Source organism: Macrobrachium nipponense, chromosome 31, assembly GCF_015104395.2.
Source record: "Macrobrachium nipponense isolate FS-2020 chromosome 31, ASM1510439v2, whole genome shotgun sequence".
NCBI classification, from domain to species: Eukaryota; Metazoa; Arthropoda; class Malacostraca; order Decapoda; family Palaemonidae; genus Macrobrachium; species Macrobrachium nipponense.
In genome coordinates this window covers 24,272,898-24,297,140 of record NC_061093.1, presented here as the reverse complement: position 1 = coordinate 24,297,140, position 24,243 = coordinate 24,272,898, and the positions used below count along the sequence as shown (strand labels likewise).

At 33.2% G+C, this 24,243-nt stretch overlaps 1 protein-coding gene across 1 annotated transcript in view; it reads left to right on the top strand.

Moving 5' to 3' along the window:
• Window positions 1–24,243, top strand: part of LOC135206695 (uncharacterized) — a 197,476-nt gene that overhangs the window by 117,681 nt on the left and 55,552 nt on the right. The window contains 2 exon segments of the mRNA XM_064238117.1: window positions 845–982; window positions 12,415–12,582. Coding sequence (XP_064094187.1) covers window positions 845–982; window positions 12,415–12,582 — 306 coding nt within the window.

The window sequence follows — 24,243 nt, the reverse complement described above, 5'->3', positions numbered from 1 at the left end:
ACCCTAATAACTTTGCATTCATTACATGTTATCACATAATCACTATAGCCAATTGTGGATATAAATGCGTCGGTGCACCTGTATACAAATGACTGCAATATTCCTTTGCCTTTGTTTTGCGTTTTAGGTAATATGATTTTATTTCATTTTAATTTCAGTATAGTTCTCTCTCTCTCTCTCTTCTCTCTCCTCTCTTCTCTCTCTCTCTCTCCTCTATAATTAATATATATATATATATATATATATATATATATATATATATATTATATGTATGTGTATATGGAGAGACAGAGAGCTATACTGAAATTAATATGAAATATAATCCTGTTATAAAACGAAATACAGATAATATATATATATATATATATATATATATATATATATATATATACATATATGTATATACATATACATATAGTATATATATAGTATATATATGTATATATATATATAGTATGTATATATATATATAGATGTATAATATATATATATATATATATATATATATCTGTGTGTGTGTGTGTGTGTGTGTGTGTGTGTGTGTGTGTGTGTGTGTGTGAATGGGGGTCGTTACCTCTTCATACAAGGAAAAAATATATTTTATAATAACAGCGAGGATTGCAAAAGGAATCCAGTTGACATATATTTATATCATTTATGTCATTATTGCAGAAAGAATCTATGTTTCCTCTAACCAAATCATTGTAAAATGAACAAACTGATTCAAAGAACGTAAGCTTCCTTTTGCAAAAAAAAAAAAAAAAAAAAAAAAGTATCATATGCTCAGAATCTCTTTAAAAAGCGAACTTGATCTCACCAAATTTCATTTCTCTTTAACCAACAGTGCAACACGGCAGTGGGTACCAAGTCCTTCTTCGATATGATGGACCGCCTTCCCAGGAAGGTTATGCTTTTCGGCGCTGCCTGCACTCACGTCACCGACCCCATTGCTAAGGCTGCAAAGCACTGGCACATCGTGCAGGTAAGAAACCTCTGTAACTTATATATATATATATATATATATATATATATATATATATATATATATATATATATATATATATATACTATATATATGTATATTATATATATATATATATATATATATCTATATATATATATATATAATATCTATATATATATACATTATATAAATATATATATATATATATTATATATATATACATATATATATATGTGTGTGTGTGTGTGTGTGTGTGTGTGTGTGTGTGTGTGTACCATTTACGTACTAATAAGTTATTTGTCTTCACTGGATTAGTAGAAATACTCTCATGGTTTATTTTTCGAACTGGACTGGTTAATAATAATAATAATAATATTAATAATAATAATAAAAATAATAATAATAATAATAATAAAATAATAATAATAATAATATCAAAGGTGATGGCTGTGCCAGTTACATTCTGTTTGTAGTTTTCAGTATCTTTTTCATGCTTAGTAAATTCCGCCTGCAAATCGCTGAAGTTCGTCATTCTCTGGAAAGGAAAATATCTGTAAACCGGGGTAGTTTCCTTTCGAGTAACTACGAATAAGCAGTTTTTTAAAACACGCAAAGATGATCAGCAACATTGGGACATGTTACATTATTTCTAATTAAAGTTAAGTCTGAGAGAAACTCATTATTCTTTTATTCTACAATCGTCAATAACAAAAAAGAATAAAAGTTATCATAAGGACAAAAACTTTCTAAATTCAATAGGATGTGCAAGAAGTAAGGCCTACCAATATTTATAGTGGACCATAGAAACAGCTCAGAATAAGTAGGTATCCATCGTCTGCATTTATGTAACAATTATGAAATTTACATAAAATGATAAAAGGCTGACCACAGCTGTTGATTTACATATCTCAAGGGAAATCTTGCGTTGTACAACATGAATTATACAGAATTACGAAGACTGGAGAGCATACTGCACATGGCCAAAGTATTAATACACACACCACACACATACACACACACACACACACACACACACACATATATATATATATATATATATATATATATATATATATATACATGTATGATACATATATATATGTATATACGTACATATGTATGTGTATAATATATATATATATATATATATATATATATATATATATATATATGTATGTGTGTGTGTGCGCGCGTGTGTGTGTGCGTGAGTGTGAGTGTTGGTGTGTGTTTTTATAAATATAAATGTGTCTGTTTGTGCGCATATGTATGTATATAAGCCTCTTGCGCTAGAAATGGGACAATTGTATCATTAGCACGATTACAGGGCTCCAAGCCTAGGAAGAATACAAAATAGGATAGGCATTTTTTTTCTGCAAACAAATATATAATCGTTGATATTCCAACACCTTCTCTTGCATACTTTCGGTCTGTAAACGTGGTATGGCATTGCAGTTTGTAAGAGGTCTAGTGCAGCCCTTTAAACTCGGACTTTCCAAATGATAACTATTACCGTGCACAAGGCTGTGAGGTAGAACAAATTTAGTTTGTGTACGAAAACTCAAATTCCACTTTTATTTTGTTCTGGCTATGACTTACCCGAAAGCTTTAGAGTACTTATTTACTATACAAAATTTTGCAAAGAAGAGAAATCATATGCATTTATGAGTAGCAATTGACTAAAACAAACCACTGATAAGAATGTTTAAACAATGGCTTGATGTTACAAGAAACAGCCATTTCTGCTTCAACTTTTCCCATTTCCTTTTCTTTAAACTCAAAATGTTGGAGGTATAGAAGAGTCCCACATCGGAAACTGTTTTGTAGCTTATGATATGAACAGAAAATTCTCTGTATGCACGAGATTTAACATCCGATCCAAGGGGAAAATGACAGAAATAGTAAAATCAGACGGACATTCAAACAGATCGCTCCTACGAGCAGAGAAGCCGAATAAAAATTTAAAAGAGGACATCCGATGATGCGGGAAATAACACCTACAGATTTTATTGGACCTTCGAAGCTCTGAATAGTAAGCAGGGCTGATCACCATATAGTTATATTATGGTGGGGAGGAGGGGGAGAGGGGGGAAAGGGTCAGAAGCCCTTTTGGCATTCAGGATGCACGGTCTTTCAAACTTGGACGGATTGAACTCGGGGTAGAGAAAAAGTCTCCTAATTCTGGTCGGTATAAAACTCCGCGTTTCAGTGAAGATTCCCCGTAGACCGAAAAAGGTTTTGGCCTTCACGAGAAAATAAAATGAATAATTTGGAATTTAAAACAGGAATGACAAATGTTAATAAATAAAGTATCGAAAAATACATCCTTACTAAAGAGACTTAAAAGTATTTTTAGATTTATGTACAGATTTACCTCATTGATTAGGAAAATTCTTAGTTCTTCACTAATAATTTGTTTTATTTCACTCTTCATTTAAGGCGAATTCTCTTTTCTTCCATTCCAGCAGACATTCCTTGACTTGATTATTATACTCCTTTCGAAAATGTAATGCAACAAAATAAAGGCGTACGTTACCAAGAATCAAAAACAATATCAAATACCATTCAAGACTCGAGTAAATACCAGAAGACTGATAAGGACAATCACACAGGCTATGATTCCATTTCAAAATTTGTTAGAATACAAAGCACTTTATTCATACAGAATGTTTAACAAAGCGTATTGGATGCACTGGAACGTTCGCTTGTAATATCCCAGTGCACAAAAAATGATAGATAATGCCTGGACAAGAAAGGTTATGCCAGAATAATACAAAAGCCATCAGTCAAAGAAATATCTGCTCAACCTGAAAAATGTCTATATTAACTGATTGATATGAAAGTGCACTTTACAAATTTCAAATCTAGAACAGTCTACAAATATTTACACTTACTTTTGCATAGTATATTAACCCGTATATTTCTTAGGAAAAATATCCTTGTTCCTTAAAAATTATTGTTTTACATGTCTGATTTCATACACACTCGCACACACACATAAACACACACACAGATGTATATATATATATAGATATATATATATATATAATATATATAGATATATATATATATATAGATATATATAATATACACATACATATACACACACAAGAATATATATATATATATATATATATATATGATATATATATAATATATATATATATATATTACACACACATACACACACACCACACACACAACACACACAACACAACATATGATATATATATATATAATACTTATATATATATAACTGTATTATGTATGTCTAACTTAATCATGAAAGTTAGGAACGTGATAAATCCATAAAATAAGATATCATGCCTCGAAGGAAAATATATTTATATATATATATATATATATATATATATATATATCTATATATATATATATATATATATATATATATATATTATATATATACACTTCATAAAGAAGTGTGTGTGTGTGTGTGTGTGTATGTATATATATATATATATATATACACTTCATAAAGAGAGAGAAGAAACAGTATGTGATCATGCTGAAATCCTCTTATTTATTTACAATTACCATGAATCATAAAGAAGACAATAAACTAAACAATACTATTTACTCTAAGACTAATCAGCTGAACCATCACCTGGGAGCAAAGAAACTGAATTATTTATTCCGGTGCTAAATGAATTCAGCTTTAGATTATGACCCCCTGAAATAATAATTAATAATGGTGGATAAACCGAGTTTTCCGACGCTAATGAAAATAGACATTATCATTCGCCAGATGTAATAAAGGCTTCCCTTCCTCCATATTGCGTTGATTACGTTATCTCCACACAATGGAAAGCAATTGATGTGTCTCCTTCATGTGTCCGTGTGTTGCACGACAATGTTTATGAGCTATCATGACCTTTGGTATCATATTATCGAATAGTTTGATGGGCATTTACATGCATTCGACTTCCACGTCGTAAGTGACAAATTCCGCAATTACGTCTGGCAATGACGTCAAGTAAGAAGCAGTAATGTCATCAATAACCAGTTTATATGCTACACTATCTATCTTATTTAACGTATTCGTTATTATTGTAATAAAAAAATGTGTTGTCCACCAAAGTAGACTAGTAAAGCGTAAATGATAATGCATATCGTACTTCATAAAGTCATCTGATATAATGACCATGTATTTTCTCAGTAATTTTTATGAGCTTCCAGAGATTAACAGTTTTAGCAGCTGAGCAGTCACTCGGGAAACACACATACCCTAATATATGATAAAAGACATTCTAAACGATGAATTATTATATAACACTAGAATGACCTCATATTCATAATAAGTGCTAGGAGTAGTTTTGCTAGGTATTTCTATGCATGCTCATTAAGAGATGAGTACCAAAAGAAAGTTGATTAAATTCAATGAATTGTTCCTGGAATTTCTTTAACTGTGCCCCCGGTAAAAATGATAAATAATAGGCCAATGCATATCTATCTGTCTATCAATCTAAGTACATATATATATATATATATTATATATATATATATATATATATATATATATATATATATATATATATGTACTCAGTATGTTTCAAGCAAGGGGTTCTTTATGACGTATCTGTGCCTCAGAGCTATCGCCTTTACCTAACTATTCAAGAACAATTTCCATATAGTACAACATATTCTTGCTTTAAAAAAAATCGTATAGCTGAAGATAGGTAAAACGACATTTAACCTTAAGTCAAACAATCATTGATAAGGCACAAGCTATATCGACGTCACTGATTGCTGTCTATCCTTTTCTATTTTGATGGTATACATTTTAACACAGCAGTGGACACGCACGTCTAATTTTTCTTCCCTAGTCATGACCCACAGCAGTCGTTTAACGGAGAGAGAGAGAGAGAGAGAGAGAGAGAGAGAGAGAGAGAGAGAGAGAGAGAGAGTGGGGGAGATTAATAATGAGGGTTGTTTTTTTTTATGATATTCGAGAAGTAGGGATACACCCCAAAAAAAAGTTTTATAGCAAATTCATGACTACCTGACCCCATGGCTAAAACTACGCAACAGAGGAAATATAACTCTTAAAAAAAGGTTCATGACAAACCTCGTAGCCTACTGCGTAAACAGAATCGAAACTAAATTAGAAAACAAACACTACAATACGAAATAAAGGAAACCGCTTTATTCCAAACAGGATATTATGTCCGTGCAATGCTTTCGCAGTAAACTCCGCTGCAGGCCTCTCGTGGGATAAAGTCCCAGACTAAATGTTTATTGAGGAGAATAAACACAATGATACAGATTGTGGAAGCAGTTACGCTGCCAACTCATGTATGTTCAGTACACCAGAAGCCTGGAGAATGAAGGTGAATGCTTCGGGTTGGATAAATTTGGCTCTGTCGCTGCCTGCCTGCCCGCCTTATCGTGCAAAGAATACTTAAGCGATTTATGTTGATTTACCTCGACACTAATATTTGGTTTTTATTGTTAAAAAAACAACGGAGATTGTATTGCTTTAAAGAATAAAAATGCGTATGCAAATTTCCTTTGTTGTATGAGAGGTTGTTCCCCTAACACCGGGCTCATATTAAAACCCGAATACTGTGTTCATTCAAAAAAATATATAAATAAACTGTACATTGCGCTCTCTTCTCGAATTAGCACATGACTGAATTTTGCCTGCCATGCATTGTATAAACAGACAGGAGCGCTTGGTGGAGTCTCAAAAGGCTGACATTTAACCAGAAGAAGTATAATCATATACCCAGTAAAAAATAGAAGCATTACTTTTATTCCCTGGTCTCAGTAATTGTCACAAGAAAGTTACGACGAAGTCTTTGAGGAGAATTAAGTTATTCGCAGTATAACTGAAATTACTTCACAGAATGTAGCCTAGAGTCTGAATGACAGCGATTGAAACGCTGTTCTGAGAACTGAAGATGACCTAAATTTGATTAACCTTTTCTCACTATCTATCGCCCAAAGAACGGACGCACGCACACACGCACACACACACACACACACACACACACATATATATATATATGTGTATGTATGAATGTGTATATATATATATATATATATATATATATATATATATATATATATATGTATGTATGTTGAATGTATGTATATATATATATATATTATATGTGTGTGTGTGTGTATGTATGTATGTTATGAATGTGTATGTATATTATATATATATATATATATTATATTATATATATATATGTATATATATATATATATATATATATATATATATATATATATACTTGAAAGAAAAATGATGTACCCAGGGTCCGCTTCTCCAGTAACCCTATACCGATATTGATATTGGTAGGCAGTTCACGTTTGGAGGAGGAAAAAAAGAATTGGAAAAACGGACTGTTAATTTCTTTTTGCTTGCGAACATTGTATCACTTACAGAAAAAATAAAAGAAAAGAGAAAAACGTAAGGAAAAAAACTGAAGGTTTAAAACGACTGGAAAAATATATGTGCAGTCTTCATCTCTTTGGAGGGAGAAGGAAATCACCCTGTCATTGGCAAGATCCCGAAAATATATACATATAAATATTTTTTTTAATTCGTGAAGAAAAAAAAAAAAAACTGAAATGTTTGCGAAAACGACTGGAAGTTTTTCCTGTCGTTTTATTTGTAGAACTGATCCCCCCCCCCCTTTTTTTTTAAACTAACTTCGGAAAATTCTTTTTCATTTACGAAGGTGATTTAATTTGTCGATAAAGAAAATCTAGAGGATTTTAAGGAAACATTTTTTTCTAATTCCTGCAGTAAGAAAAAAGGTCGCATGAAATATTTATGAAATCGTTGTCCTCTATCTTTGCTGAATTGATCCAGTTCGTTTTCAAACTAACTTTCTGCAAATTCGTTTTCATTTACAAAGGCTTCATTTGTCGATAAAAGATCTAGAAGATTTTAAAGAAACATAATTTTTCTAATTCCGAAGATACAGAAAAAGCCGCATAAAATATTTTCCAAATCGAAAATGTGCACCCCATATTTATAGAAGTGATCCTTTCTTGTATGATTAATTCCGAGAAATTCAAGCTCATTCCTTATAATTATTATTATTCAGAAGATGCATCTTAACCATATGGAACAAGGTAAGGGGCCATTTACTTGAAATTCACATTTCCAAAAAATATGATTTTTATTTGAAAGAAGACATTAGTTATTAGAAAGAAAATAAAATAATCAACTAATTAATAAATTGATCAAAATATAGGTAAATTACTAAATTACAAGAATTGCATTATTAAGGTAGTAAAGCTTTGCATCTTCGCTTTTGAGATTCTTGTTGTCGAACATCCTCAGGGAGAGCGTTCCACAGACCAACGGGGGGAGAAATAAAAGGCGAGAACTTCGACAGCGATGCACATTTAGGTACAAATAGGGGTGATTCAAATTGTCTATTAAAAGAGCAAGAGGATTCTAAGCCCCAACGCAAATTCTGATATTTTTCTTTAACAAAAAGTTGTTTATTTCGTGATAAAACCGACGAGGAAGATCCTTACAGATGAGAGACGTCTTGAAGATGTTTGCTCTCGGAAGTGTTAATTCTGCCGACACGTGGATGTCCCATTGGATAGGTATGAGTTGACTGTACGGGAAAAAAGATCCAGATTTCCAGATCTCGACCATTCTTTTTGTTCTCTATTGAAATTTTTAGTCTTCTATTGGTGTCCACTGACACACACATACACACACTCACATACATACACACACTTACATATATACATATACTTATATATATATATAGATACTATATATATATATATATATATATATATATATATATATATGTGTGTGTGTGAGTGTGTGTGTGTGTGCGTGTGTGTGTGTGTGTGTGTGTGTATGTGTGTGTGCTTATAGTAAGTTTTACTATTCATCCCCTAATCAAATTTCTTAAAGATGGTTCTTGTTTAGTTAATGAGCATTGTTCTGCCTTTTCTTTTTACTGTTTGAAATCATTTTTCCCTTTAAGCAATATAATATGCGTAAATGTTGAAGGGTCAATTACATTTCAACTTTAGTCGATATTATGCTACATTTATGCTGGTTTCTAGTTTTAGCAAAATGTCTTATTTCTAATCAGTCTCTAAATATTATCCTTAGTTTTGATCTAAACTAGGCTAAATTTACCAGAGTGAACTGCCATAAACTTGATTATTGTTTTTACAACTGTGATATTTTTATGTTAGCATATTAATAATTGCATAATTATTATTTCCTTGGATTATCCGATTATCATCATCATCTCATATAAGTAATACACAATAATGCTCATCTTTCCATTTTTTAAAAATCATCAATTCAGGAATTGCATTCTATCAGTATCATCACAGTATCATCGTCTTATCACCATCATCATCATTAGCATCCATTTTTATAGATGCCGCCATTATGCTTTTTCTCCGTCGACGCTAATTGCCGGATATTAAAGCTAATAACGATCCATCATTAATAAACGTCACATAAATCAAGCTAAAACTAGTGCAATTAAATTAACTTTTTATAACCTCCCTAATAATAATAATAATAATTATTATTATTATTATTATTATTAATGTCGCTCCTCTCTGGCGATGTGAATTACAGATGTCCAGGTGAAAGGAAAATGCAAAATACGCCTCTAATTACCGACAGTTATATTTTCATATTTCCACGTTTTCATATTTGCCTCCGTCGATCTGGGTGCAATTATCCACTGAAGAAATGATATATGTGACTTCTTTAATGAATTTCTCTGGCATCACCTTTTATCTTTTTTATTTTTCTTTATTATATTATTTTTGTTTTTGTAGTCTTCGACCTATTTCTTAATAGAATTTTCTGGGATTTGATATTCATTTGTTATTATTATTATTATTATTATTATTATTATTATTATTATTATTATTATTTATTATTATTATTATTATTATTATTGTTGAACGAAGCCGACTAACTTTCCCTTCCAAATCAATTGTAAGAGACAAAAATTCAATTAGGAAATGTGTGCCCTGTTTATCCCTGTTTATATATAAGGTATACGTTATATATATATATATATATATATATATAATATATATATATATATATATATATATACACACACTTGCTGATCAACCCGGCACTGCTCGAAAAAGCTCATTCTCTCTCTCTCTCTCTCTCTCTCTCTCTCTCTCTCTCTCTCCTCCTCCTGCTAAGAGTGTTGCTACAATTACATTCCCAGGCCATTTTTAACATATTATTTCACCACCTCTCACCCCTATTCCTATTAGTGGCTGAACTTGGCTTGAAGGCCATCAGGAGTGTCACTATTCATCTCAGCGCCCTCAAAATCTATGGGTTAGACATTAATATCTGTCATTTCGATTACTTTTGCACGTCACCCCCTTCCCATCCCTTCTCAACCCCCTTCATATTGGGCCCTGAACTTGAAACTTGAAGGGCATCGGGAGTATCACTATTCATCTGAGTGACCTCGAAAACTCAGGGTTAGACACTGATATCTGTCGTTTTCAGTTAGTTTTATTTTCACCCCTTTCCCACCCCCACTCCATACATGCCCCCTTTGTGCATATATATATATATATATATATAATATATATATATATATATATATATATGAATACATATATAGTATATATATATATATATATATATACTATACTATATATATATATATATATATATATATATATATATATATATATATATATATATATATATATATATGGATGTATGTGTGTGTTTTCTACCGCATACAATTACACAAATTGAGCAATTTCAGCAGAATTTGGTATACATATAACTTAATATATATATTATAAATATATTATATATAATATATAATATATATATTATATATATATCTATATATATATACATATATAATATATATATATTATAATAATACACTTATAATATATATATATATATTATATAATATATAGATTAAATTATCTATATATACATATTATATTATATATTAATATATATATAGATATATTATATATTATGTATAATATATTTATTTATATATATATATATATTATGTATCTATCTATATAATATATATATATATATATCTATATATTTATATATATATAAGATATATATATATCATATAAATAACAGTACTTACAAATTTATATATATACAATTTTAAAGATTACGTACTTTCTAAAATGTTCATCAGTAAAAATTCCTATATAATTGAGCGAAAATATAATCACCACGTATATTTATTCTTATTATTATATCATTATTTGTATTATTATGATTATTATATATATATATACAGCACTTACAAATTTATATATGCACAATTTTACAGATTACGTACTTTTTAAAATGTTCATCAGTAAAAATTCGTATATAATTTAGCGAAAATATAATACCACGTATATTTTATTATTATTATTATATTATTATTATTTTATTATTATTATTATTATTATTATTATTATTATTATTATTATTATTATTATTATTATTATTATTATTGTTGTTGTTGTTGACTAATACAATGGAGGTGGAATGAACAGTTAGATACTGGAGTAGCAGTAAAAGTAGCAGAAGTATTTTTAGCCAGAGTGGTCTATATCGACGTTATAATCATAACCTTCATTATTATTACTTCCGGTCGGTAGCCACACCCATGTGTTGCATGTGAACAGTTAGTTTCTGACAACATAATGAAAATGTTACTCAGAGGCGAAGTAATGTTGTGAAGATGAACAATTTATGGATTAGTTACCCGTGTGGATGATGATAATGAGTCTGGCTCTTTATTATTATAAAGTAATTATAAATACTATCATTTAACGTTAAGTAGGGTTCTTTGCCTAAATTTAAGAATCTTTACCTGGAATTTTTTCATTCTGAGCAGAGCATCATGTTGTCGTTGGAAAGCCAGAGTCAGAATATGTTATATATATCATTTATAAACCTAGGAAGATTAACTAAAAAGAATAATTAGTTTACTTTTGCACTGCAAATGTGGTCTATTTCTGTGAATGAGATTTAGAAGAAATAGTGTAACCGTACTTATAACTAAAAGATATATCATTTGTGTCCAATGGCAGATGAATTTATATGACATCAAGAGAGATCACACCTGTAATTCATAAAGGATAATATTGTTCATCTGACAGGGACATGTTTATATCATTATATAAAAAATTAAACAAATATTATATATGCTTAGATATATGATTATATATTATATATACTATATATATATATATATATTATTATATATATTATATATGTTTATATAATTATGGTATATATATTATATCTACCATATATATATATAAATATATATAGATATATTATAATAATATATATTAGATATATATATATTATAATATTATATGTATGTATTTACATACCGTGAAGGTCATTTATACAACAAAACATTAAGAGCTGTCCTCTTTTTTTTCTCTCTCTCCCGCAGTTATCGTACGCCGACACCCATCCGATGTTCTCAGCCAGCAAATACCCGAATTTCTTTCGGATGGCCCCATCGGATAAAGATTTCAATATGCCGCGTATCCACTTGTTACAGAAGTTCAACTGGACCAGAGTGGGAACACTCTTCCAAAACGAGCCTCGTCATGCCTTGGTAAGTGCGCTTGCTCTCCTATATGTACATATGTTTCTGATTTGCGTTTTTTCCTGTAAAAAAAATTTATTTATTTACTTTTTGTTATCATAGTTTTCTTTGTTAGTAACCGTGGCGTTGTGCGTTTCATCTGAAAAAAATTTGTACCAAAAGTGTTATTATTATTTTTTTCTACTGGTATATTTTTCTGAGAGCTTCAAACTGCGGAAGCATGCGCTCTCATATTGTGTTTTCTACTGGCTTATTTCTCTATGTTTCCTTATTTTCTTTGTAAGTTGAATGACATCTATTGTTAGGCGTGTATTTTCACCAAAATTGTACAAAAAGTGGACTTCGTGAATAGGTCTTGAAATCTATCCAGAACGGCTGATGAGCCTTTTTGAGTAGGCGGGTGTGATTGGTAAGCCTTGGCAAAGGTTTCGATCTCTGAACACTCTTCTTATTATCTGTCGCTCTATCCCCTCATCCCTTTACGAGTCTTCTTGTTTTTGTAAATTTTATCCTTGCTGCATCTCTGCATATCTTTTCCATAGTATTTTATTCTATGAGCATTTATAAACCTATTACTGGGTGTCTGAAGATGTTATCCCCCATAATAAATATGGACTGAAGCTCTTTCCATCTGAATTTGTGAAATAGGCATCTCTGAAGTGTATTCTGAACTTTCATCATTACCAACGATTGATAATTATTCTCCCTATATTGATTGAAGCTAACGATTCATCGCTGTTGTATTTTTTTGTATTCGTGTTAATGGCAATTTCATTTCTCAATAATATATTCTATAAGATAAAAGGTTGCTTTTGAGTGCCCCGCTTCTTTCCTGCATTCGTGTTATACGTTTCACTGAAACTCTTCTCTTACATTAAAACTTTTACAAACTACGTGTTTTTCCTCGCTACCCATCTGTTTTAACATGCTTTTCTATTCATTCTACCCACGCCTAAAAGCTGATACTGATAAATAAATACAGTAATTTATTATGATTTTTACCACCCAGTACGTCAAAACTGACGCACTGTTTGTCTAGTTTCTTCTCGTACTTCATATTTTTCATCACGATTTTTTTTAAAGAGACGATCACGGCTCACCAAAAAAATGAGGCCGTACCATATCCTCACAAATTTGCCTTTACTGACTTCTCTCTTTAAAAAGATAACCAAGTCTTCGAAAGTAACTATGTTTATGACTGATTCATAGCAAAACATTTTTATTTTCTTGTTTGTTTACTTTCTGATTCGATTTGACCTCGCCGATTCTGTGACCTGACTTCATGATCTCTAGCTTGAAGCAAAATGTCGACATTCATATCATTCATTCCGATGTAGTGAAGACTATTTTATTTATTCTTGTACATCTCAGGTATATTTAACCTTATTCCTTTTACCTGTGATGTATATTTTCGGACTTTGAATTAGATACCCCTGTAAACACACTAAGTATTATGATTATTAATATTATCATGATAATCAGCAGCTGTAGAATAGGTGTAAAGGTAGTAATAGTGCTAGCTTTCGTAATGGTAGTAATTATTGTACATCTTTGTACACAAATCAAAAGAATGATAGTAGTAACTCATTTGAAATTAATGGCTTTATGTGCATTGAAAACCATTTTGCTAATTAGAAGCTGCTGTTATTGGCATAAAATTTCATTGTTATTTAGTCAATTGTGACTGATGCCTTTGAAGTATGCACTTCAAAATATGTAGCAATGTTTCTGTAGTTTCTAAATAAAGCACTGCTTCAACCACTGTAGCCCCTGATGTGATATAAGGACCTTTCGTAGATAGTGACCCTCAAGGGTTTTAAGCCGGTATGTATCCACCTTTGCGGCGTGTTTAGTACAAGCCCGTTGAGGACTCACGTAGAAACATAAACAAAAGACTGTAAGTGTAAATATCATAGATAATGACCCCAAAGAAATATTAGTCCCGAACTTTGTTGGGAGTCAATATCTAGGAAAGATCCCAATATAGAAAGTTCATCCTTCGTATCATATAAATCACAGACTTACTAATAAAAAGCGTCTAAATTATAAATACTTTTCCCATACGAACCTTTGCATATACTTAAACACTGCCAAAAAAATTCACTCCTTCGGAACTCACAATATCAACAGGCGTCACTAAAGAAAGCCAGAAAAGGGCGTTGACCTACAAAGCCACAGTGAAAGCCACAACAAAGTCAGCACGACAGAATGGTGAAAGGAGAGAAGGTGCTTCACATAATGAAGCCCGAGAGAAATCGAAATAATGGCTGCCTTGGTACTTAAGCCTAATTTATTCATGGCATATTCGCTATGAGGAACGCGCGTTTATGTTCCTATTTAAGTGTGCCCGGCATTCCCGGAAGGACACATGCTTTCTTTTATGGATTGAAATTGTGGGCTTTATATAGTCGTTTTTTTTCTATGCCACTTCAAGCAAATTGCGCTGTCTTTTATGGTGACATGAAATTTGACCATTTCACAAGGGTAGAATAAAGCCCATACGCATTGCATGAGGTTTTATTCCACCATACGTCTCTTCTATGCACTTTTTCTTGCATTTAGTGATCTTGTTTAATTTCGGAGTTCTTACTATAAAAGCCTCCCCCTTTCGACCTTCGCACTCGGTCAGAAGCGCAGAAGATGTTAAGGAAGTACCTAGTACATAGTTGCTTATAGCAGTTCTTATATATAAATTCTTTTAATTCCTATGCTATTAACTATTTATCTTCCGGACCATGAGATGTTCACTCCTACATATAAAAATTCAAGTCTCTCCTCTCCTCTCTCTCTCTCTCTCTCTCTCTCTCTCTCTCTCTCTCTCTCTCTCTCTCATATAGATTTATCACTCAAGTTGCACATTTTGGAGAAATGTATTAATTCTCATTTTTAACGTTTTAATTTTATCTTACCTAAATGTCAATATATTGCACTCTATCAAGTGATGCTTTATTCGGCAAGTTTAAAAATCTATGAAATAAAAGCAAATTAAAAAATTATAATATAAAAGCACAGAGTTCTTCAGTTATCACAGTCAGTAGATTTCATAAGTTCTTAAGCGAAGAGAATAATTTGTTTCATCGTAAGAGGCTGGATCTTTGCCAGAAGGTTGCTTTATGACGTCATTACTGTTATTCTTGTTACTTCCTTTTCCTAATTATTACTTTCTTTTCCTAAACTTTCTTTTCCCAAATTTTTTCGATATAATTCATTCCTAATTTTCCCCTTATATTATTTATCCGTTGTTTTATTTACTTCCTGCGTCTCGATGTATTTCTTTGTCAGCCAATGTTTTTTTCCGAGAATTTGATAACCTGACATGTAATATTTTATCAGTTATTTTGCGTTGTGTCTTCAGTGGCAATTACTCTACATTTAAATTCTGCATTTGTTCATACTTTCGGATGTCCATAGTTGTGTGATTAATCTAGACAATAACAGCTGAATTGTAGAGAACAAAAATTACTGGTACAAGAAAACTGGGCATTAAAACCCAATTTGATAGGGGTGCTCTCTCTCTGTCTGTCTGTCTCTCTCTCTCTCTCTCTCCCCTGGCAGCAGCAGTGTGAGAGAGAAAATAATCTAAGTAAACAAAGCTCTCTCCCAATCTTCACACTTTCCTTTCCTCCTCCCTCCCTCCCTTCCTCTCATTCGATGCTTAATTCCCTTGACCCACATCTGATAATCAATACAGCATGATCGCTTCTTGTACCAAATGCCGGCCGCCCAAAGCAAAGTGTCTAGGAAGTCCAGAGCCACAGAGGTGCAACACTGTATTTCAAAATCGAGGTGTGTTTATCCTGAGGTGATCCATGACCTCAGGGAGACTGCATTTATTAACGCGAACACTGCTTCCCTCCTGACGCCTCAGCTTCGGAGGCATTTCCTCTCCTTCGTCTCCCGTCGCAGCGTCGGCAGAGATCTGGCAATAGCGATTTTGGGGGAATCTTAGGAACCATCGCTTCTTCTCGTGGAGGTCTTCGTTCGTTTGTGTCGCTTTAATTGTCGAAGGTTGTTGGCGATGACATCATTTTGCATCTCTGTTTATCCCACTCTGGTCTTTGAAATGATAGTTTGTAAGTCATTATGCTTTTCTTGCCTTTTATATGTCATTCCTTTAATGCTCTTTTGCCTCTAGGTTTTCATCTTTTAGGTATTTTTGCCCTCTATGGCTGTGAGTGATATAGGAGCTTATTTTTATTTTACTTTTTTTGTTTGTTTTTCCTTCACGGTTCATTTTATGACTTGTGTTTTATGGCTCGTATATATGCCCAAATGACATATACATGTCACAGATCGAGGTCTTTTAAACTGCGCATAATGGCCAAAGTTATGTGAATCTGCCCTTCCACATAACCACAACTTATACTGAATCAGACTCATAGTAAATTAGAGCTGCATTATTTCAAATATAATTTATTTATTAATTTCATTGCGAGTTATTCTACTTAAGGTTGTAAGAGGCTGAGGCAATATTTACTTATTAACAAAATTAAGAATAATGTACCAATAAAAACACATCTCTGGAATTTGAATGAATTCTAAGACAGAAAACTAATCTAAATTATGCTTTCATAGAAATCAATATTTTTCTTCAAGTAAGTATATTCATTTTAAATCTTCCTAAACGCTAATAACTGTTCTATCTCAGTATTGGTGAACTCACGGAAGTAACTTGACTCCGAGGCAATAAAGACTTAAACAATTGATTTATATTATTTTAGGTAATTAGTAAGAATATTATTTTAGGTAATTAATATTTTTATTATTTCATTTCTAAGATCATCTTTTCACGTTTTCAAAAGATTTCAACGGGTACGAAGTCTCCTTTGTGGTTGTGTAATAATGGAAAATAACCTCCCTTTTCTGTCTCCTTTTCGAGATGCAAAATTAATTCTCAAAGAAAATTCAAATGAAATTTCGTATGTAGATAGCCCCCCGGATATTTGTGTAATGTTAGACACTCGAAACGAAAATTCCCCAAATTATTCCAAGAATGATCATTTCGCTTCTCGAAAATAGTTCGGTGGGGAATTCCGCATTTTTTTTGTATTTTTAGCAGTTCCCTTTTCCCTGCTATTTTTATATTTTTTCTTTGCGGAAATATGCATTATTCCCAGATGGCTATAAAAGACCCCAAAAATCTTTCACACTACTAAATGCGTTTAAAAACGAGGCCTTTTTTGCTCCTACGAATGGGAGTTTCCCTTTGTACTCTTGTTATCTGAATGTGAAGATAAGTTCCCTTCATTTGTAACAGGACGTTGCTAGTTCTAATTTATAATCCCCAACCAATCTTACTCAGTTAAATCTCACTCTCTCTCTCTCTCTAAGGATCTGGTTCCCTAAGTTAGTTAGGTGTTTTGAAACTTCCCTTGCTACACTCTCTCTCTCTCTCTCTCTCTCTCTCTCTCCTCTCTCTCTCTCTCTCTCCATTTTATCCCTGCGGCTGCAGAGGTAACCCCAACATCCGCGTCAGCTGTTCCACTGTCAGTTGTATGGGAAAGAAAAGAACTGACGAAGTCTCAGCGAAAGCTGGCGGTATGGGCGGGGGATTGACGAGGGTTTTACTGGTAATGGATTTTTGACGGCCATCGACAGTTCGATAGAGACGAGGTGTGTTTGTAAGAGCAGCCCGGCCATTTCTCTCTCTGTTCACATCTGGTGGACACAAATTGCCTCTGCCAAAACGGTAGAACGGGAAGAATAATTGATACTAATGGAACTTTCCTCATATGAATAGAGCCAAATGCTGACTAGGGTGTCCAAGTGAATGTACATACGTTGGCGAGGGCGATAAAGATCTTTTCAGCTTTTCAAAAATGACTGATTAATTAGAAAATCATTCATGATAACACGTCGCCAGTATAATCAAGGACATGGAATTTTGGCGACGAAATTGTACTGCACCTACATTATAGAGTCTCTTTAAATGCACCAACACACTTTTAATTATTTATTTACATCTAGTCAGCGCTGAAATATTAGCGTTCCCCCACTAAAATAAGGATACTAATAAACGCAAATTCTGTACATTATAAAATGACGTTAGAGCTCTATGCTCCCCTGGCTTAATAAGTTTTGAGTTTTTTTTTATTTTCCCGCTAACTTTTGACGATGTTTCTATTTATCTGTTGAATCTGTTATAAGCGTGTTTGTATTTCAAAGAGCGTTTATTGCTTGTTTCCAATTTTATCGGACTATAGTTATGAATGTTTCCTCAATAATAATAATAATAATAATAATAATAATAATAATAATAATAATAATAATAATAATAATAATAATAATTAATAATAATCACTAAAAGAAGTAATGAATCAAATAAAATGAAAATTATATAAGTGTACTCTTACACTCATACCATTCACACGGTGTTCGTGTACTCACCCGGTTATCTGTAAAAACCATACTTTCAAGATACTACGAGTTTCAGTAAATTACAACATTGATATAATCACTGAAAGCGTCATTAAGGAATATAACGTGAGAGTTTCATTACCTTTTATAGACTAGATACCACAAAGAAGAAATGTTCCCTACCTCTCAGTTGAAATTAAATCCGCATTAGAACGGGAGGGAGAAAGATATGGAGAGCGAGACGAATGACAGCCGAAGTATTGCACCCGACAGCACTTGTGCCGAGTGCATGACGTCACCTCAGTCGAGAGACTAAAAAGGTCCTGGTTTACATAATAAACACAAGAAAATCGAACGGCCTCGCCACTCCGGCATCGGAGAAAAAAGCGCCTGGGTTTTGGGAGAGGCACCAGCGGCCCCTGATACCAGCAAGTGCGAGCGATCTCATTTGAGGAGTGAAAGGCTGCCTTGTTTACGTTAGCGTCCTGCGACTGTCCCTCGGGTGAGAGAGAAGCGCCTTTGCCGATAAATGTGAGCGATTGCCTGATATTTCCGATAACGGCGACCGAGAAAAATTGCGACGACAATGGAATGTGTCTTTGGAGTGTCATCGTCGACTGTCATGGCGGTCCGACGCTTATTAGTACGAGTGGTGATTTCGCCAGTTGTCAGATTGGTCCTTTCTTTTGTTTGTTTTTCGTTCTGTCTTGCATCCCTTTTTTTAGTGCTTGCCTTCTCCATCTGTTTCTGTCCTATAAAAATTTAATAATTTGCCTGATGGTTTTTTCATATGAGTCGAAATTCTTTTGATATATACATTCATATCTTTTTGAACAATATCATAATACAATATTTTGTTAAGTAGTAATATTACAAAGACAATATAAAATTCAGATTGTAAAGATGCTTAGCGCAAGCAAACTACGCATCTTTATTTCACATTTCGAGCGGGAAATATGGCAAGAAATGCATCTGTTCGCCGGAACAAAACAAAGATTACTGCGACAGAAAGAATAATGAAGGGAAATCAGAACTGCCGTCCTCTTCAGACCATAAACTGGTGGAAAAGCTGGGATGACCCTTGACATTTCTGAACCGAGGCACGGTTACTCCCAGTACGCTTTCGTCACTATTGATTATACTTATGTATGAAGCGGCCCTTTAAAAGCGTGCCAAGTACAAACAGACACCTAATTTCCCTGGTCACTGTGTCCCTTTAATGCACCAACAGATATTGACAAAATTTGTCAAGACAAAATGTGGAAACGTTCTTTGTTTATTTCTGGAATACTTGTAACTCTGCTCGTGCTGGTCCGAAACGATAAAATATACCCTACTTTTGCCGTTCTTCAGTTTCTATTTGCGTCATCGGGTATTGGGTGCAAGATATATAAATGATGACATATTGAACTGCACTTAGAATTATTTCAAGTCAAAAGAGGTACAGACAGACAGACAAACAGAAGAGAGAGAGAGAGAGAGAGAGAGAGAGAGAGAGAGAGAGAGAGAGAACTAGTAAATTATTTCAATGTTCATTATATAAATGTTGGTGTCTGTTAACATTTGTATGCCATGTCACTAATAATAGGAGAAAGATACTTTATTTTTACAATATCTGACCGGCCATCGTGGCGGGATAGCGCAACAACTAATTATCAAACTGAATCGAAATAATGATCCACTATTTTAAGAGAGTAAGAGCGAGACCTCCAGCGAGACACGCACACACACATATGCGATTCCCGGTCCATACTCTATACAGCAGGGCATGAATATTACATGTGTCTCAAGTGCCGCTGTCTTCTGACCCGTAAAATTAACTCTGAACTTTGCAGCGGACGTTATACCATCTCTGGGTCGATTCAATCTTCGTATCGGTTACCGCACTGAAATGCAAATGTTGTACCGACTCGGGACGCATAACATTTTGGTCTGAACTCGTGCCATCCATTGATTTGCATATTGTTGTTATCAAGCGCGCGGCCAAATGCCAATTGAATTGCCGATAAAACATCGCGTGACTGAACGGAATTCATCTCGGTGTATGTGTGTACAGTCATTACGTAGAATGGTTGTTGGAAACATACCGACGACTTCGTGTTCCCAGTTGGGTGCCACATTCCGATGGACAATTAGTAGTTCCTTTCGTACACCGTTGTGTAAATGATAAAGTCATTATATATATATATATATATATATATATATATATATATATATATATATATATATTATATATATATATATGTGTGTGTGTGTGTGTGTGTGTGTGTCTGTGTGTGTCTGTGTACGTGTATGGTGTGCGTGAAGGTGTATGCGAACATGTATATGATAAACAGCTTCATCAGAATGAAAACTAAGATCTCTCATGGGTAAAGTCCAATCACAGTAATAAAATAGTGGTTGTTTTTGTGTTCTTAAGATTACGGTTTTATGTATATCTCAATCACCTGATTTTAGAAAACCTAGATACTTTAATTAATATAAATAATAACTGATGCTTCCAACTTGCTAACCTATTCTTAGATGACGCATTTAATCAAATGATAATGCAGCAGGACAGTAACTTTCCCATTGATTTTATACCGATTCTAGGAAACACTTTAAGGACCTTTAAATGAATATCAGACTTTCTAAACTCCGCATCTCATTCACAAGTATAACTGGAGATCGCACCTTCCTTGAACAAGTCAAGGAGAAGGCGTTATTTTTCTTTTATGGACCTAATAAAAACCAGTAGATATTTGGAACTAGTGCATGCGATCTTTTATCATCGATCTTTCAATACAAAAAACACTTCTCAGTATTGATAAATAAGACTTTATCATCTCAAGTACAAAAAAACAGGCAGAAGACAGGAGGGTTATGGATATCAATGAATTAATGTGATAAAAATGTTGATTTTTGGAACCTGAGCCTTGAACTTACGTGGTAAGAAGTCTTCTAAAGGCCAGCTCTTTTATTGGACATAATAGTAAATGTATGATAAGGTGATTTAATAATTCCGACAACCGATAACCCACTGAGAGAGACTACTGGATTATGTTTTATACAGATGAAATTCTTTGAAGTCATACGCTTGTCAAGACCATAATATTCTTACGAAGAAAGTGGCTTACACAACAAATCAACTGAAAATAACACCAGTTCCATAAAATACAATATTAACTTTACCACAGAAATCCAGGAGGCTCTTGGAGAAAAGTCCTAGACAGAATCTTTTAATTGATCGTTAATAAAATGTGTTACTGTAAAGACCATATTCCATGATCCGTAGTTTTGGAGATCTTTCACAAACATCAATAATTAATATTCCGAAAATCCCTTTACCTCTCTCTCTCTCTCTCTCTCTCTCTATATATATATATATATATATATATATATATATATATATATATATATATATATATATATATATATATATATATATAGCAAGTAACTTATTTCTTAGAGCCCTGGGAATTTGCTCCCAAGAGTTTCTTAACAAAGAACTTGAAACAATCAGAGAGCAACTTATCTTGTTAAAATACCCGAGCACATGATAGAAAAAGCCGTACATAAAGCAAAGATAATTTTTTACAAACCCACAGAAAACAAAGAAAAGGAAAAATTCACAAACAAAATCATAATCTCTCACATGGGTACTTTAGGAGTAATCACACAAACCTTAGGCCACTCCAACCCTTTCGTCTTCACATATCCGAATAGATTAGGGAAATCCTTAATTTACTTCATACTTTGGATTCGTCGGAAAATCTCTCTGAAAGATTAACTCAACATAAGCGCTCAGCTAGATATGGACAATGTAGTTCGGCATTTTCCATCATATAAATAACACGAACCATATCATGGATTGAAACTCATCCAGAATTTTATACTAAAGCAGATGTTGATACAAATGTCAGATGATAGAATTTTCACTGGTAAAACAACAAGATAATACAATCAACCTTTCCAATGGAGCCTGGGACTCTGACCATATAGACAATATCTTCCTTAAGGTAACAATGAAGCGGATTAAGAAAATTAAGAGAACAAACGTTGGCTTAGCGGTGACCTCAGGCATTACCTAAGGGCGTATCTCCCACTATATATTTCACCAATGTAACTTCTTCTGTCATTCACTACTTGATAAGAATGGGAGTCAGTCGACTTTGAGAGCTCGTGTAATAAAGTATATTCTACCTGGCCTTGGCAATATTATTTATCACCAAGCTAAGATTTCTAAGCAGCAGCCCAATTACTGAGACTATATAGATACACACACACACATACATACATACATATATATATATATATATATATATATATATATGTGTGTGTGTGTGTGTGTGTGTGTGTGTAATGAGGATATTTCGTCATTATTCATTTGGTAAACGTGTAACTCGAGCGTCAAGGCAAACCATGCTCCTCTGCGCCGGTTAGCAGAAATGTGCTGAGTCCGTAAAATTGTGAGGCTGCTCTGTCTCCAAGCGAAATATGCCATCCAAGCACAGTTCACATACATGAAAAAAACATCTTTATACACCCTTATGTTTTAAACAAAGACGAACTGACTGTTTCCCGCTGGCCCGCTCCTTGAAGCGTCTCGCTCTTGGCAAAATGCTGACCCTATAAAAATCCTTCCCCTCCCCTTTGCACAGTTAACGGATAGATTTTTCTCATTTTTTCTCACTAAGTAACTGAAAACCAAAAGTTTAACAATTTTCCACAATCCCACAAAGGCTTTGTCGTTCGAAAACTATCGCTAAGCCATAACCCCTTTATTTTTTTTAACTGGTCACCTATCTCTTCATTGGCGTTCCCAGGCATAAAAAAAACCTTTTTCACTGCCTGCCACCAAACCTGTAATGAGGATATTTCCTCATTATTCATTTGGTAAACGTGTAACTCGAGTGTCAAGGCAAACAACAAACAAACCTCTCTTTCTCTCTCTCTCTCCATCCACCTCTCTCTAGCACTGACACCTCTCTCTCTCTCTTCACCTCTTTCTCTCCACTCTAACAGGTAACCAAAATGAGAGAGTTGCATCATAAAATAAACATTTATTAAGTAACAAAAGATAATGATCCAAGTCTTACTGACTAACTCAAAAATCCCAACAGTAAAATGTCTAAATAGTAATGGTCACCAAAATGTCTATTTCCCCATTGGGACTCCCTCTCGGTCCCCCCATTGCCAGAACCGTCTGTTTCAAAGACAGAAACACACCGGTAAGTACACACACAAGTTTAACAATCAGAGATTAAAGATTGGATATCCTTATAAAAATGTCAAATAAATATCAAGCCACTCTTTGGCTAAAACAGTTCAAAA